General features: G+C 42.7%; 2 protein-coding genes across 2 annotated transcripts; one reads left to right on the top strand and one right to left on the bottom strand.

Moving 5' to 3' along the window:
- Positions 1-1,591: 1,591 nt before the first annotated feature.
- On the top strand, positions 1,592-11,313 carry LACTB (lactamase beta; the record flags this gene model as incomplete). Its single annotated transcript, XM_083870738.1, has 6 exons — positions 1,592-1,837; positions 2,688-2,754; positions 4,445-4,635; positions 4,972-5,317; positions 6,623-6,788; positions 7,749-11,313. 6 exons carry the CDS (start codon positions 1,592-1,594, stop codon positions 8,290-8,292), a joined length of 1,560 nt encoding a protein of 519 aa, XP_083726864.1. The 3' UTR covers positions 8,293-11,313.
- Positions 11,314-11,434: 121 nt separating this feature from the next.
- RPS27L (ribosomal protein S27 like) lies at positions 11,435-15,228 on the bottom strand. The gene is made up of 4 exons (XM_083870739.1): positions 15,155-15,228; positions 14,388-14,496; positions 12,989-13,099; positions 11,435-11,924 (listed from the first exon to the last, which is right to left on the bottom strand). Exons 1-4 carry the CDS (start codon positions 15,158-15,160, stop codon positions 11,896-11,898), a joined length of 255 nt encoding a protein of 84 aa, XP_083726865.1. The 5' UTR covers positions 15,161-15,228; the 3' UTR covers positions 11,435-11,895.

The raw sequence follows: 15,228 nt of genomic DNA, 5'->3' as shown, positions 1-15,228 counted from the left end.
TGCAGTGAAAAGGGTAGCATCTGGTCTGCATTTGACTTCACACATGAAAGCTATTTGGCCTGACTTTCTGCCAAATCCTGCCATTTTTGAGATCAATGAGCATAAAGAAGATTAAAATCCCTAGGTTAGGATCTCAAAAAAGTGAGCCATACTTGTAAGCAGAAGTGGAGAGTCTGTCCTTTTAGAGCTCTGCATGTGCCAGCTGTGCCATCCACACTCTTCTGGGCAGGAACCTGACAGACACTGCAGCCAGTGCTGGAAGACTCAGCTGTTTTAAGTAATTCCTGACAAATATAGTTCAAATATGCTCATCTTGCAGTTAAAAGGTTTGATCTGGGTGTTAGCCTAGCCTGCTGTACTTCTGCCTGGCAGAAGTTTAGCAGCAGACTTTTTTCAAGTGATTCTGCAGACATTTGCTGGGGAGTGCAGAGTTATGAAATTATTTTGTGGCTTGAAGTATTCTTCACCTTCTCTATCTTTTTCTTGTCCATCAGTGCAATGAAAGTGTTGGTTAAAACCAGGTTATTTTGTGAGAGCCACATTGGTGCTGGTAGAGGTTACAACCTCACCTTCATCAGGAGAACAGAGAGTGGTGCTGAGCCTGTGGGGGCTCTGGGCATTCCAGTTACCCAGCAGAGAGGACCTGTGCTTCATAAAACCTTTATTTTCAAAGAATAAGTCTTTGGGGAAGGTTCACAGGGATTTGGCTCATTTTGCCAAATACCACCTGAAACTGCACATGGACACAGCTGGTGGCTTTTGGTGGTTCACTAAAGGAACCAGCTGTAAGGCCCCTGTGCCTGGCACTGCCGAGGCACCTCTCGAGTGCCGTGTCCAGCTCCGTGTCCAGCTCTGTGTCCAGTGCCGTGTCCAGCTCTGTGTCCAGTGCTGTGTCCAGCGCTGTGTCCAGCTCTGTGTCCAGCTCTGTGTCCAGCTCTGTGTCCTTCAGGACAAGGAGGACACTGAGGTGCTGCAGTGGGCCCAAAGAAGGACAGTGGAGGTGGGGAAAGCTCTGGAGCACAAGTCTGATGAGATGAGGGAGCTGGGTGTGTTTAGCCTGGAGAAAAGGAGATTCTGAGGAGAACTTATTGCCCTCTAGAGCTCCCTACACCGGGAGGGTGTAGCCAGGTGGGGTCAGACTTTATTCCCACACAAGAACATGATGGAAGGACAGTCTTAAGCTACACCAGGGGAGGTTTAGGACGGGCACTAGAAGAATCTCTTCACTGAAAGAGTGACGTCGGAATGGGGTGAGCAGGAAGGCGTTGGGGTCACCCCCCCGGAGGCGCTCAAGGAGAGACTGGACCTTGCCCTCGGTGCCCCGGTCCGGTTGATAAGGTCTGGTTCGGTCACAGGCCGCACTCGCTGGTCTCAAAGGTCCTTTCCGAGCCAATTGCGGCTGTGACCGTGCCCAGAGCCGCGGCCGGCAGGCGGTGCCGAGGCCCGGGTGCGGTGCCGGGCTGTGCGGGGCCCTGTCCGCCCGCGGTGCAGCCCCGGCCCCGCAGCCCCGGCCCCGTGAGGCGGCGGCGCTCGATGCGCTCGGGGCTCGGCCCGGCGAGGCGGTGCCTGCGGTGCCATGTCCGCCCCGGCCATGGCGGGCCTGGCGCGGGCCCTGCGGAGGGCGGCGGCTCCCGGACGGGTCCCCGCGCCACAAACCGGGGCCGGAGGGGCCGGGGCACGGCCCTGGGGCTGGGGGCTGGCCCTGGGGCTGGCGCTGGGCGTGCGGGCGGCCCCCGCGGGGGGCGAGCCCGAGAGCGGGCGGGAGGAGAAGGCGCCGGCCCCGCGGGGGTTCGGCCCGGCCGTGGAGCGGAGCCGGGACCTGGTGCGGAGGATCAAGGTCTGAGCGGGGACACCGCGGGCTGCGGTGCTGGCGCGGTCGGGCCGGTCCATACGGGGGCTGTGTGGGACAGTGCGGGGTGTCCGAGAACAAGGGGGGCTGGAAGGCTGTAGGGGGGACAGGCAAGAGCCGCACGAGGAGTGCCCGAGGGCACTTTGTCCAGCCTGGAGGGGAGAGACACCTCAGCGCGGCTCCCTCATGCGGGGAGGCGAGGGGCAGGCACGGGTCTGTGCTCTGTGACTGGGGAATGCCAGGAGTTATGGCAGGAGAAGTTTGGGGGGTATTAGGAAAAGTTTTTTCCTTAGAGGATGATCAGGCACTGAACAGGCTCCCCAGGGAAGCCAAGCCTGACAGAGCTCAGGGAGCGTTTGGGCAACGCTCTGGGGCACAGGGTGGGATTCCTGGGGTTCTGTGCAGGGCCAGGAGTTCGGCTCTGAGATCCCTGTGGGGCCCTTCCAGCTCAGCACATTCTGTAGTTACTTAGAAAATCCAGTTGAAGCTTCTTTGAAATCTTGCCCGCTAGTAGGCGATGCAGTTTGCTGGTTGCATATTAACTGTGTCGTGTTGTTTCTTTTGCATATTCTCTTCACTAATTTAACTGAATTATTAAAGCAAAAATATTACCTTGCTATTTTTGTTAGGTATGTTTTTCCCAATAGCTGAGCTAAAATGTCAGCTTTACAAAAGCAGTTTGTACCAGTTCAACCAAACTGGTACGTAACAAAATTTCAACTATAATTTGACAAGAATATGCAGAGATTTTGTAGCTTTTTCAGTTCAAGGGTTTGGGGAAAGGGTTTTTTTAACTGTAAAGATCCTTCTAAATTTCTTCTATCCATTTTTTTGGCAGGATGAAGCAGGAATCCCAGGTATATTAGTTGGAGTTTCTGTAGATGGAAAGGAAGTCTGGTCAGAAGGTCAGTATGTGGGAGTAGTAGTTGTGCATACTGTCAAGAACTGATGGACATTTTAAAAATGAACAATTCAGATAAGCTAATCGGACTGTGATTTCATCTGCTTGATGTCCCATCTCTGGACAGTAGCCAGAAATGGGTGCTTAGGGACACCTTCCTTGGTAAACTTCAGTCATTTCCAGGAACTCATAATTTGTTAACTTCCTGAATATGGTACTATGTCTCAACAGTTAGACTGGAGAACTTTTCTTCCATTGATTTTTCAGATCAGCCTTTGAATGTACTCTGGGCATAGAGCTGTGCAGTGGTCTGGTAGCACTGTATGTAGGAGTGAAGAACTGTTCCCCCCACAGGAACTGCCTCAATAGTCTAAGGAATAATGGCTCACATCTGGTGACTTGTCTCCTGTTTGTGGGCTGAGTAAAATGCAGTTTTACTGGGAAAGTACTGGGATTTAGCAGGTGTTATCCTTTCAGAAATTGCAATTGATTTTTCTGGTTACACAGTTTAGTTTTAAGTAGAGTCTGTTATTGCTTCTCATATCATGTAGGCATTTGGTGTTTTAAAAAAACCATCAAAATATGTATCTGCTCTCAGAAACATTTTCATGGGTTTCAAAAAACCCATTTCTGGGTTGTTTGGGTCTCCTCCCTCCTCCATGGGGGCCAAAGCAGGAACAGGTGTAAGTTGCAGGTGTTCAGTGACCACAGAACTAAACTTGGGAATGGTGTGAGGTTTGGGAGGTGTTTTCACTGGGGGGAACAGCATCTGCATTGACAGGCACTAGGTGCTTGAGTAGCAACTATACAAGAGAAAAGGTCTTGGGCAAAGGGCACATCATCTGTTTTATTTCTTGTACTTTATCAAGGTTTGGGGATTTTCCCTGAGCAGTTCATTGTTAGACTACAGTTTTATATAGATAGAGGTGCATTGCTTGCAGGCCTTTCTTGTTCTGAAAACTGCAAAGATGCCATTACTGCATGGTCTTGCTTTGATGCTGCAACATCACTTGAACTTTGTTCAAACTTGGCTCAAACTGAAGACTAGTTTGATAGCTTCATAATGCCTTATTAATTCCAGTTCTTGCCACCAGACTTGTGGGTTGGTTACATAGGAGAACATTGTTACAGGGACTGTTAAGCTGTATTTTAAAAGCAGTCTTGCTGAGTAATGCTGAAACATAGTAACACCTCGGTTTTGTGAAGCCTTACAGCTTAGGTAATTGCTATGAATTTGTGAGTGATTTCCTCTCTCAGTTTCTGTATTGATAAAGTAAGACCCTTTACTGCTCAGCCATTAATTCAGAACAATAAAAGGAGTGTTTATGACTGTTGGTCAGTTATTTTATGGTTTAGATTTTTTGGTCTCTTTGGGTTTTCTACACTGAATATTTGACTTCAGGAGTGTAAATTTTGGCTTAATCTTTAATCTCATTTATCATTGTTTGTTGTAGTCTGAATCAGCAACTTGGGATACCATTGTCCAGTCCAATGGGCTCTGATTAACTGCTACTGCTACAGTAAAATGTTATTAACTGAATTGAAGCAGGGGCTGGGATAGTCCAATGCTTCGTATCCCAGTTTAGCTGGAGGAAAAATATTTTAAAGGGCCAGTAAATCTATTTCATTGCATCTAATTAATTCAGCATGTCTCTGTGCAAAGGACTCAGCAGAGTGTTTTTATCTCCTGGAAGGTCTGGGCTATGCTGACGTGGAGAACCGTGTGGAGTGCAAGCCAGAGACCATCATGCGCATCGCCAGCATCAGCAAGTGTCTGACCATGATGGCTGTTGCCAAACTCTGGGAAGAGGGGAAACTGGATTTAGATGCTCCAGTGCAGAAATATGTCCCTGAATTTCCAGAAAAGGTCTATGAGGGTGAGAAGGTATGTAATTGTTTATTGGTAAGAGTTTTTAATTTTTTTTTCCCTGTCACTACTTGGCTGTCTGTCCACAGATGCCTGATCTGGACCTATTCCTAGAAAACACTCACAAGCATTTAGACAAGTACTGATGTTTCCTGCTCGAAAAAGCATATTTGGATATTCACTTTTATATTAAGTGTGTAGTGTCCACATATATACTTCTTTTTTTTAATACTGTGTTTAATATGTGATATTTAAAAGGTGTTAGGCCACTGTCTGTTCTTTGTCATGGTGATTTTTTTGTGATTTAGTGTTTGTCTTTTAATGAAGAGACCTCACATTATGCTGTCTACCTAGGTGACTATTACCACAAGAATGTTAGTTTCACACTTGAGTGGGATTCGTCACTATGAAAAAGATATTACAAAAGTAAAAGAAGAAAAGGAAAAAGCAAACAGAGCACTTAAGCTAACAAAATCCCATCAGGATAAAGAACAAAAAGAAAAAGAAGGGAAAGGGATTGAAAAAACTGATTGTGCCAAACAGAAGAAAGAACATGATAGTGAGACAAAGAGCCGACATTCAAAGCCTGGCAGGCACGACAAGGAGTTTGAACAGGAAGAGTATTATTTGAAGGAAAAATTTGAAAGTGTGATTGAATCTCTGAAGATATTTAAAAATGATCCTTTATTCTTTAAACCAGGTGAGTTTCTATTAATGTAGACCAAAATATGCTCTTCTGGTGAGAGTGTTGTTTCAAATAGTTTTACATGTAATGATGGCAGTAGAGTCCAGTGATGAGTGTTTATGTGGGGGTTTTGGTTTGTTCTGCTTCCTTCCCTTGTTTTTTTTCTTCACATGCCCCATTAAAAGCTCAACAGAGAAGTATTTGGTCTGTTCTGCACAAACCATCTGGTCATGTAATATTTATGTATAAGACTTTTCTCCCAGGAGCAGCAAGTAATGCAGTTAGTGCTCTGAAACATACTAGTTAGTGGATTTATAAATGCTAAAGCAGAATATAATTATGGTAACAGATTTGTAACTACAAAGTATTTTGTAAGCAGGTACCAATTTGCTGTAGTCATGTTCTGGCCCTTCTAGATAGAAACCAAAAGGAAAAAAAAAATTACTGAGGCACTCAATCAGACCTAAAAAAATCTATAGAAAAAAAAATAGAATCACAGAATTACTGAAGTAATTTATTTCTGGGATTATTTAAATTAGGTCTAGAGAGGACTTAGAGGAACTTCAGATGTAAGTTTTAAACAAGTTAAGGTAAATTATATGTATTGCTGATAAACAGTAAATAATGTGCATTGAAGGGGAGAGGGAGAAGGAAGAGGCAGAAGTTAAACACTCACCATCTTGGAGAACTCTAGGAACCACTTCAAGTAAAAGATCTGTCTCAACTGTAGGCACTTTAGCAGTTGCTCAATATGTAAATGTTTCATAGAAGGCTTTAGCACAAGGATGAGCTTTTTAAAAAATGAAACATTGTTTTGTAAATAAATTCTATTGTCTTAAATAATATGCATGCTTGTGTTCATATAATCTTTTGGGATATTCTAGAACTAGAAACACTGTGCTAAAAGTGATGAATACTCTTGAAAAATGTGAGTACTGCTGCTTTCCCTTCTCTAGGGTGTGGACACACAAACAAGTCGTGGTAGCTGAGCATCTTGTAAGCAGTAATTTTATGGCTTTTGTCAGCTTTCCAAATCCAGACATCCTTGTTAGACCGGATGTGATAAATCTCGTGGAAAGGATGTTAAATGTCAGGGTTGACATCTTGGCATGAAACCTGACCATGCAAAGAGGTCCCTGGAAGATTTTAGTGCTGTTCTCTTAGCAGGATCTGTGTCTGCTGTACAGAATTTCCTAGGCCTTGGATCAACAATGGTTGATTGTTAATTGCTATATATAGTTTTATTTGCACATATGATTCCATTTAAGCACCATGCAATTAACGTGGGGTTATTTCCCTTTCTCACTGTGTTTCTTCAAGGTAGTCAGTTCTTGTACTCAACGTATGGCTTTACTCTCTTAAGTGCTGTTGTGGAGAGAGCTTCAGGACAGAAATTTACAGATTATATGCTGAAAATGTTCCGTGATTTGGATATGCTGTCAACTGTCTTAGATGACAATGAAGCAATGATATATAACAGAGCAAGGTAAACAGGAGTGAAACTCTTATTTTTTCCACAACAACTGTCACCCTTTCAATTTTAATTAAGACAGGTGGATTAAGAATGGTGATCTTTCTTTTCCCAGACATTTGAATGAAGTGTTGTATGTTACCTCAACATTACTCATACAGCTGGTTCAAATGCCATGGTATAAGTTCTGTAACTAGCATGTAAAATTACAGAATAAGCAATAAGTATTTCTTGTTCTAAGTGTGAATATGGAAGGTGAGGGGAGCAATAGGGATGACTTCAAAGTTTACATTTACTTTTGTTACACAGCTTTACTGCTCTGTTCTAGGAGGCTTTGTGCTGGTGTTTAGTTTGCTTGCAAAATTTCAGAGGCTCATCTGGATGATAGTGATGTTCTCATGAATTATCAACCTTGTACAGTCAGGGGTTTTTAGAACATGAGTATGTTCATCCTTTTATAAACTGAAATATGGGAGGCACCAAAGAATTGTGTGTGTTATGCAAGACTTTGATGCTCCTTGTTTTATTGTGGCAACCATAATAGGGCAGTGGGGAGAAATCAGCCATAAATGGAAACTACTGACTGAGAGCAGTCATTTAAGCCTCAGTTGTAGAATTCTTTATGTTGTTCTTTAAAAGACTTTATATCTAGTACATGGATTTAAGAAAAAATCTGTTGGCTGATATATTTATTTCTGTCACATCTCTTATTTGTACATTGTCTTTATTCTTAGTATATCCTACGATTAAGCAGAAGGATTAGTACTTTTATTGAAGTTAAGCTTCTAACCTAAGAAGTCACCTTAATTTTTGTTTTTCTGCCTGAATTACATGTTGATTTTTCTTAAAAATATATTTTGAAAGCCCTCTAAATGTTTGTGAGAACATGCTCAGTTTGCTCTTTTAAGGTAGTGCAGCTTAAAATCATTGTGCATAGTATATGACAATGACAAGTTGAATTTTCTTGGATTTTAGGTGTTACATTTACAACAAAAAGGGACGGCTGGTGAATGCACCATACGTGGACAACTCTTACAAGTGGGCTGGCGGCGGCTTCCTGTCATCAGTAGGTGACCTCCTGAAATTTGGAAACGCCTTGTTGTACAGCTACCAAGCCGGACAATTTAAAAACAGGAACAACAAACTTCTTCCAGGGTACCTCAAGCCAGGCACGGTGGCAATGATGTGGACCCCAGTGCCAAAGACAGAAGTGTCATGGGACAGGGATGGCAAATACGCCATGGCCTGGGCCGTGGTGGAGAAAAACCAGCAGTACGGCTGCTGCCGGCGGCAGAGACACTACGCCTCCCACACCGGGGGGGCCGTGGGGGCCAGCAGTGTCCTCCTCATCCTCCCTGAGGAGCTGGACCCCCCAGCTCTGGGTGCTCGGCCAGGGGCACCCCCCAGAGGAGTCGTTGTCACCATCATCTGTAATATGCAATCGGTGTCGCTCAACAGCACTGCCTTAAAGATTGCCCGGGAGTTCGATAAAGAAAAACAGGCACAGTACACAGAATAAAGGAGGTGTATGTGACTGAGCTCACTGGACTGGAGAACAAAGGGAGAAGGGTGTAATTGCACTTCAAGTTCACTAAGAATATGGGAAGAAAAAGCATAAACAATTCACTTAATTAACCTCTGCTAGTGGTGCTAAACTTATGTCTAACCGGAATTCATCTCTCAGGGACGTTCCTAACTTACAGAAAATGAGAATGTAACAGTCAAAGGTGACTTTCTGTAGTACCTGTGTAAATTATCATTATATTAGCAGGTTATTTTTACCAACTCATGAAACACTTGATCAAGATTAAAAAAAATAGCTTTTTTTATTTTCATTAAGAAGTACAAATTATCTGCCTTGAATGTTAAACTTGTGAAAAATTCCACCTTTGAGCACACAAATATGTTGCTTGTTATTCTCACAGTTCCAGTCTGCCAAAACTATTCAGTATTACTTTTTAATGAAAAATTGTGTCACCATTGCTTTTTGTTTTCACATACCACTTCCCTCATTTGCTTAAAAAAACCAACAAAACCCAAACCTTGAAGCTACCTCCAGAATGTAGATTTATACCAGAAGCAGGCTTTTATCAGAGCTGTGGATTAAGAGCTAGAAAAGAATGAATCTAGAGCAATGTCAGTAAAAATAGTTTTGTTATTTTGATGTTCTCTCATCCACTTTTATTGCACACAGAGAATGTGTGAAATCAGTTTACTGTGCAATAAAGGTATTATTTCTAAAGTCAAATCCACCCAAATAGCAGAATCTCCACTAGATTCTGCCTCTCCCTAGACATGTTCCAGCTCCTCAATGTCTTTCTTCATGAGAGAGCTGGATGTGGGACTAGAGGTGTGAGATTTTCTAATCTTCTGTTTTACAATGAGAATAAAGCATCTCAAGTGTCCATTTTATATATTTCACAATGGCATGGAAGATCTCTGTCATCTCAAAGATTTACCCCCACTTCACTTCCCCTGGAGTTACACTGGACAGTATTTCCAGGCTGAGACAAAACAGAAATATCTCTCAGGAAAGGTTTCAATACTTCCTTTCCTGCACTGCTTAGCAGCTCTGCTTCTCTGAATTTAAGGAGCAAGACATCTTGGATGGCAGCGGGCAGAAGACAGCCCCACCTGCCTCTTTCCCAAACTAATGCATTCAGTATTATCTTCAGTTGTTACCCGCCCTGTGATGATACAGCATGCTGCCATCTCTGTTCCCACCATGCCTATGGTAATATTTATTACCCAGGACCAAGAAACCAGGAAATTTAGGATTTTGAGGGGTCAGTGTTTTATCTACATTTTTAATTGCAGCTTGTAAGACTAGTCTAGTATACTCTTCATAATTATAATAATTATTGTACCTTAAAAACTGCTTGCTTGGGGTTTCTGGCCCACTCACCAAAATTTCACTTTTCTGTTCATTAATAATGTATTGTCTTTATCTCAAGAGAATCCAATCGGTGAAAACAACAGAGAAAATCCTTCTGAGTGAACTTTTATTGGTCAGGCAATAAATTATCTCCTCTTCCTCTGAAGTCTCTGTTTTTTTCTGACAGTTCCAATACAGAAGTTCTGGGGTTCTTGCCCCAGTCTTGAGCACCTACTAACTGGGGAAACAGCTGAAGTCAGTGCTGGTTTTAGACATGGAATGACAATAAGCACTTCTGATTTTGTGTTGAATATCTGAATAGAAACAGACCAAGCACAGTGTTTTAAATACAGAAAATCTGAAAAGTAACACTTAGTTTAGGATTTTTAACATTTGATACACCTGTTTTGCAAATGGTATTTCTTAATTTTGAAAACCATTTTGCATACTTGAGAGAAAACAAGTTTCACTTGCTGATTGTTGTGTGTGGATTTAGACTAAGATTGAGAATGTAGAAGGCGTAGATTTACTGTTAAGCTTGTTTGCATATGACCAAACATTAACAAATGTAAATAGCTGAAATATGTATGAACATGAGTAAGGGTAAAAACTAAGGTATTGCTAATACAACAATATTAATGCCAGTGTCTCACCCCCACCTTAGAATATGTTTAGCCACCAATATTTTATTTGCACACCATGTTCTTTATACTTGATCTCCTGTAACTTAAGGCTTTTAAAAAGCCTCTGATTTTACATGTGCAGTACTGGAGATGCTCTGATGTCTACATTTCATCTTCTAGTACCTGGAACAAAATGGGTTCCTGACAGTCCCTGCTTTGGTATTAAATTAATCGTGAGTTCTTATCTTTTAGGGTAGAGAAGGCAGAGATATGAGAGACTAGGAATCAATCTGGCCTTAGCATATGTATTCAGGTCACAATTAATAATGCTACTTTGCTCTAAAACCAGTAATTTGATGGGCTGGCATTGTATATGGGAAACTGTCTGGGCAATTAAGAGCAGCTGTCATGATAAACTTATTTGTGAGTGGCACTGACATAAACCCCTACTTTTCATAGAAGGCATGTGTATTCCATTGGTACACCTGTTTCTGTATCAAACACCTCCTTCTGCATATAGTAATTACATGTTTGCTGTTCGAAATAACAGAAATAAAACTTACCTTGCAAACACAACAAATTGTAGAATTGGGTTCTTGGTTTATTTTAATGACTATACGTTTACGAGTTTTCCAAGTCATAGTTCATTAGAAAATCCCAACAATAATTAGCTCACCAAGACACCTGGTACTTTTAAAGAGATTTTGATACATAACTTGAGATATATTTAGTAAAACAAGATATATGTAAGATTTTGTTTGAATATATTCTCATGGTTAAAAACAAAACCCATTTTTACCAGCCATTTAGAAAGGCACGGCTTTCAAAAACTAATTAAACCCTTTTCCTTATTGCAAGAAGGCAATTATTTAATGACAATATTTAATACTAACAATATGCATGGGTTTGGTATACTATTGCCTAGATACCATTCACGCCTCTTAGTGTAGTTCCATGCCCTAAAATTGCTTATGTGCCAGTTGCCTTCTCTATACTGGATGTTTGCATTCAGTGAAAGAAGTGAAAGAAAACAGTGCTTTGCAAAGGACTATATTTTTTTTTTTTATAGAAATCTCAATTTATAATACCAAGTGCAGTCTTGAGATCAATTCAGTGGAAGGGAAAATCCATGGATTCCAGAGAAACAGCTGAACATAGGTGAGTAACTTTACATTTTTATTTATCACCATATAACCCAAGATGGGGGAGGGATTACAGCAACATTGAAAGCAAATGAGCCATTTTAAATCTTATTTAGCTTTTGCAACCCTTGCAGTTACAGTAGCTGCAATAATAAAATACACAAAATGCATTCTTAAAGCGATTTCTGTCACTATGTGCATTACACTGCTGTAGTTTATGATTAGCAAGGGGAAGGGTGCAGGGAGTCCAAGGTTTCTAGTGTTTAAACACAAAATTATAAAAATAGAGCTCAGCTGTCTGCAAACTTACAGGAAAAACTTGCACTTCAGATCATTTATTGAAAAAGAGATTCCAGCAGATTAGTCAGCAGTAGCAGGTAATTTGTACAAAATCAATAATAATTACATTGTTGTTGTAACAGGCATTTTGAAACTGGTAAGGCTTTCAGGAACACAGATCCAAAAATGACATGCTGAACTGTTCAGTGTTGCTTTCTTCTAAATGAACAGCCTGCAAAGAAATCACGTGAGGAGAGATATGAATAGTCTGTAAATTATTGTTAGACTGCCTGGCAAAATTGTCCCTCCAATGTTAAGTAGAAAAATCCATGGATTAAATTTGAATTTCATGTACCACAAGAGGTGAAGATTTAGCACTCTAAGCCTTCTCTAACTCAACCTGAACAATGTGACTGTCATGCAATTCAACTTAAAATAAGATTAAGGTGTACTACTTCTTTTCTTCCAGATGCCTTTTAAAATTTCAGTCTCCTGTTCCATCTCTCAGTGATGATGACCCCAGACTGAAACAGCTGCTACATGTTTGTTACCATTTCAACTGCTCAACAGCCTCACTTCAGGTATTCTGTCCTCACATTTACTACCTCTGTGTAGTAGCACATTATATAAGCACTGCTACATGTAATCTGTATACATGTTTACCTTTTGCCCTTTAGACAAGGAATTAATAAAATCTGGATTAATTTTTATATTTTTTAAATCCTAAAGTGTTTCCAGTGCTTTTCATTGGGCTGCACTCAAAGAGACTGGTGTTATAGCAGTTATCTGTATATACATTATCAGTGGTTATTTGTTCCCTTATAATTTATATGAAACCAATTTTCTTTGAGCCAGGGAACTGCTTTACAGTAGGGCTGTTTAAAAACAAACAGGCAAGCCAATAGTGACTAGCAGTGGCACAGAATTACTTTAGCCTGGCAAAAGTACCCTACTGCTTTGATGGTGCTTTTTAATACTCTAAACACAGCTCAGAGTTAAACAGCAGGACTCATTACATAAGCTGAAGGGAATGACATATCACCTAAAATGAACTGTGTTTGATGACAGTGTAGGTGTTTAGCTGCCTGGCATATCTGTATAGCCATTTAAAAACAAAGAATCTGAAGAAAAATTCCGAATTCTGGGCCTATTAACACTGTTTCTATTAGCCAACACTAAGCAATTTCCAAAATCAGTGTTCCAGTATCAGTTCCCAAAATCAAAGCTAAAATCTTTGCAGGCTATAAGATGCATTTATGTAAGTGGCATATTTAGGTTGTGTAACATTGCCCTTACCTTCTGTGAGCCTGGCTTTGCCCCCAGTTGGCTGACACAGGACAGTTGAGCACCCTACACACAGAACTACTGTCTGAGCATGGCTGAAGACAGTGGTGATCTTGTAGCAGCCTGAAAAACAGCATCATCAAACTTCTATTTCTAGCATCACTTTTAAATGTGTTAATTGAATCAGGAACTCTAAATACACTTGTCCAAAATGCATCTACATTTCATTACACAACACACCAAGCCAAAAGAAGCAAACCATTGCTGTGTTGTGAATGTTTGCCTTTACTTACATACATAGGAAAGCAAGTTAGGTAACAGGAACTGGTCTGACTCCCATATGAAAGTCAACAGACCCTGCTGGCTGACAAGCCCTAATTTGCCTATCACATCTGCAAAGAAGTTCAGCAGTTCTAGATTAGCCTTCTCTGCTCAACAGAAGAACCCATGTTGCTGGAGAAATATTTAACTTGTAACAGTAGAACACTGCTGTTGACAAAGTCTGGCAGCTGGGAATATAAATACTGCTGTTCTAATCTGTGTTTGCTTTCTGTTTAATAATTGGTACATGTAAGGCTTGGTTGCATTCTATAAAACTAACATAATATTTAAATGGAAAGACTCACACAGAATAATTTACTAATTCCCTATGCAATGCTTTTCTCTACAACTTATAAATTCTATGGCTTAAGAAAGAATGTATTGGTAGAGCACATTCCTGTAATGGTGCTAGAAAATCCCATAGTTTAGTTTATAAAAGAGAAGTTGATTATACATTTGTCTCTGAGCCAAAGTAATGAGGATCTGTGAAAACTGAACATAGACATCTTATAGCCCTTGTATATGAGCTAGATGGCAGCTTAGTTCTCAACAGCAACGTGCAAAAAAGGCAGTTGTGTATGTTTGACTTTCTATGTATCTGTGCACTATCCCTGCATATTTCCTTGTCAAATGTTTGTCCAGTTGCTCTTCCAGAACTAACTGGAGGAAAAAGGAGGAAAACAATGTTGGTTTGTGACTGAAACTTGTGTTATGGATGCTTTAAGGCATCCATTTAATCTCATCTTTTTATACATGCAAGTCTGGGGGGGATTGCGTTTTTCCCTATTGCAAGGGTTTTATAAAGGGAAAAAACCCAACTAAAGAAGCCCTCATGATGCCAGAACCTCTAGAAAAGAAAAGTCTGATTTTTGTTTACATTAACCTTATCCAAAGATGGAAAACACTTTGTTTAAAACCAAAAGCAAAATACAGACCCTTTTCTGTACAGAACAGATAAACCAAACTCAGCTTAAAAAAAAAAAAAAAAAAAAAACACAAAAAAAAAAAACAAAACACGTTACATAAAGATGAACGGCCTACAAAATTAGTTTTGTTCCTTCCATAACGTATGAACATTTCAAATATTTACCTGGACATTTTACATCCATAAAGTAGGAGTTTGGGCTCTGCACGAGACGTTTCTTTTTGTGCTTTCTCTTCTCATCCTCCAAGGAGGGATGCACCAGGTCTTTGGCCAGCTGGGTGGGGCGGGAGGAAAAGCGCACTGCGCGTTACGGGCCGCGTGGGACCGGGCTGGGCCCCGGGATACGGGGCCGGGGGGACAAACCCCCGGGATACGGGGCCGGGGGGACAAACCCCCGGGATACGGGGCCGGGGGGACAAACCCCCGGGATACGGGGCCGGGGGGACAAACCCCCGGGATACGGGGCCGGGGGGACAAACCGGGCCAGGCTATGGGGCCAGGGGAACGGAGCCCCCCGGAATATAGGGCTGGGGGGAAGGAGCCCGCCAGGACACACAGCCGAGGGGACGGAGCCCTCCAAGCTGCAGGGCCGGGGGAATGAAGATCGCCAAGCTGCATGGCCGGGGGGATGGAGCCCACCAAGCTCTCAGGCCGGAGGGAAGGAACCAGCCAGGATACAGGGCCGGGGGAACGGAGCCCCCCAGGATACGGGGCCGGGGGGATGGACCCCGCCAGGCTGCAGGGCCGGGGGATGAACCCCGCCAGCGCGCTGGCAGCAGCCCGCGGGTCCCGCCGGCCGCCGGGAGCCCGAGTGGCCGCAGCTCCCGCCGGAGACCCAGGACGGCCGTGTTACCCCCCGCCCCCCAGGGTCCCCGCGGGGCCCGAGGACGGGCAGCAGCGGGCAGGGGTGCACGGGACCGTAAACAACTCACAGGCATGTCCGCCGCCGGGCCGGGCCGCCCCTTCCGCCGCTCGCTCCCGCCCGGGCCGGGGCCGCGCCTGTGCC

This window comes from Zosterops lateralis, assembly GCF_965231275.1.
Source record: "Zosterops lateralis genome assembly, chromosome: 13".
NCBI lineage: Eukaryota > Metazoa > Chordata > Aves > Passeriformes > Zosteropidae > Zosterops > Zosterops lateralis.
Note: the sequence above shows the minus strand (reverse complement) of the source record. Positions and strands in the feature narration are given on the sequence as shown.

Excerpts from the sequence above, each read along its gene's own strand:
- RPS27L (XM_083870739.1), bottom strand. Across the intron at positions 13,100-14,387 it reads TATGGATGTAAAATGTCCAG|GCTGCTACAAGATCACCACT; the intron begins GTAAATATTTGA and ends GCTGTTTTTCAG. Across the intron at positions 11,925-12,988 it reads CAAAGCCAGGCTCACAGAAG|GCTGTTCATTTAGAAGAAAG; the intron begins GTAAGGGCAATG and ends ATTTCTTTGCAG.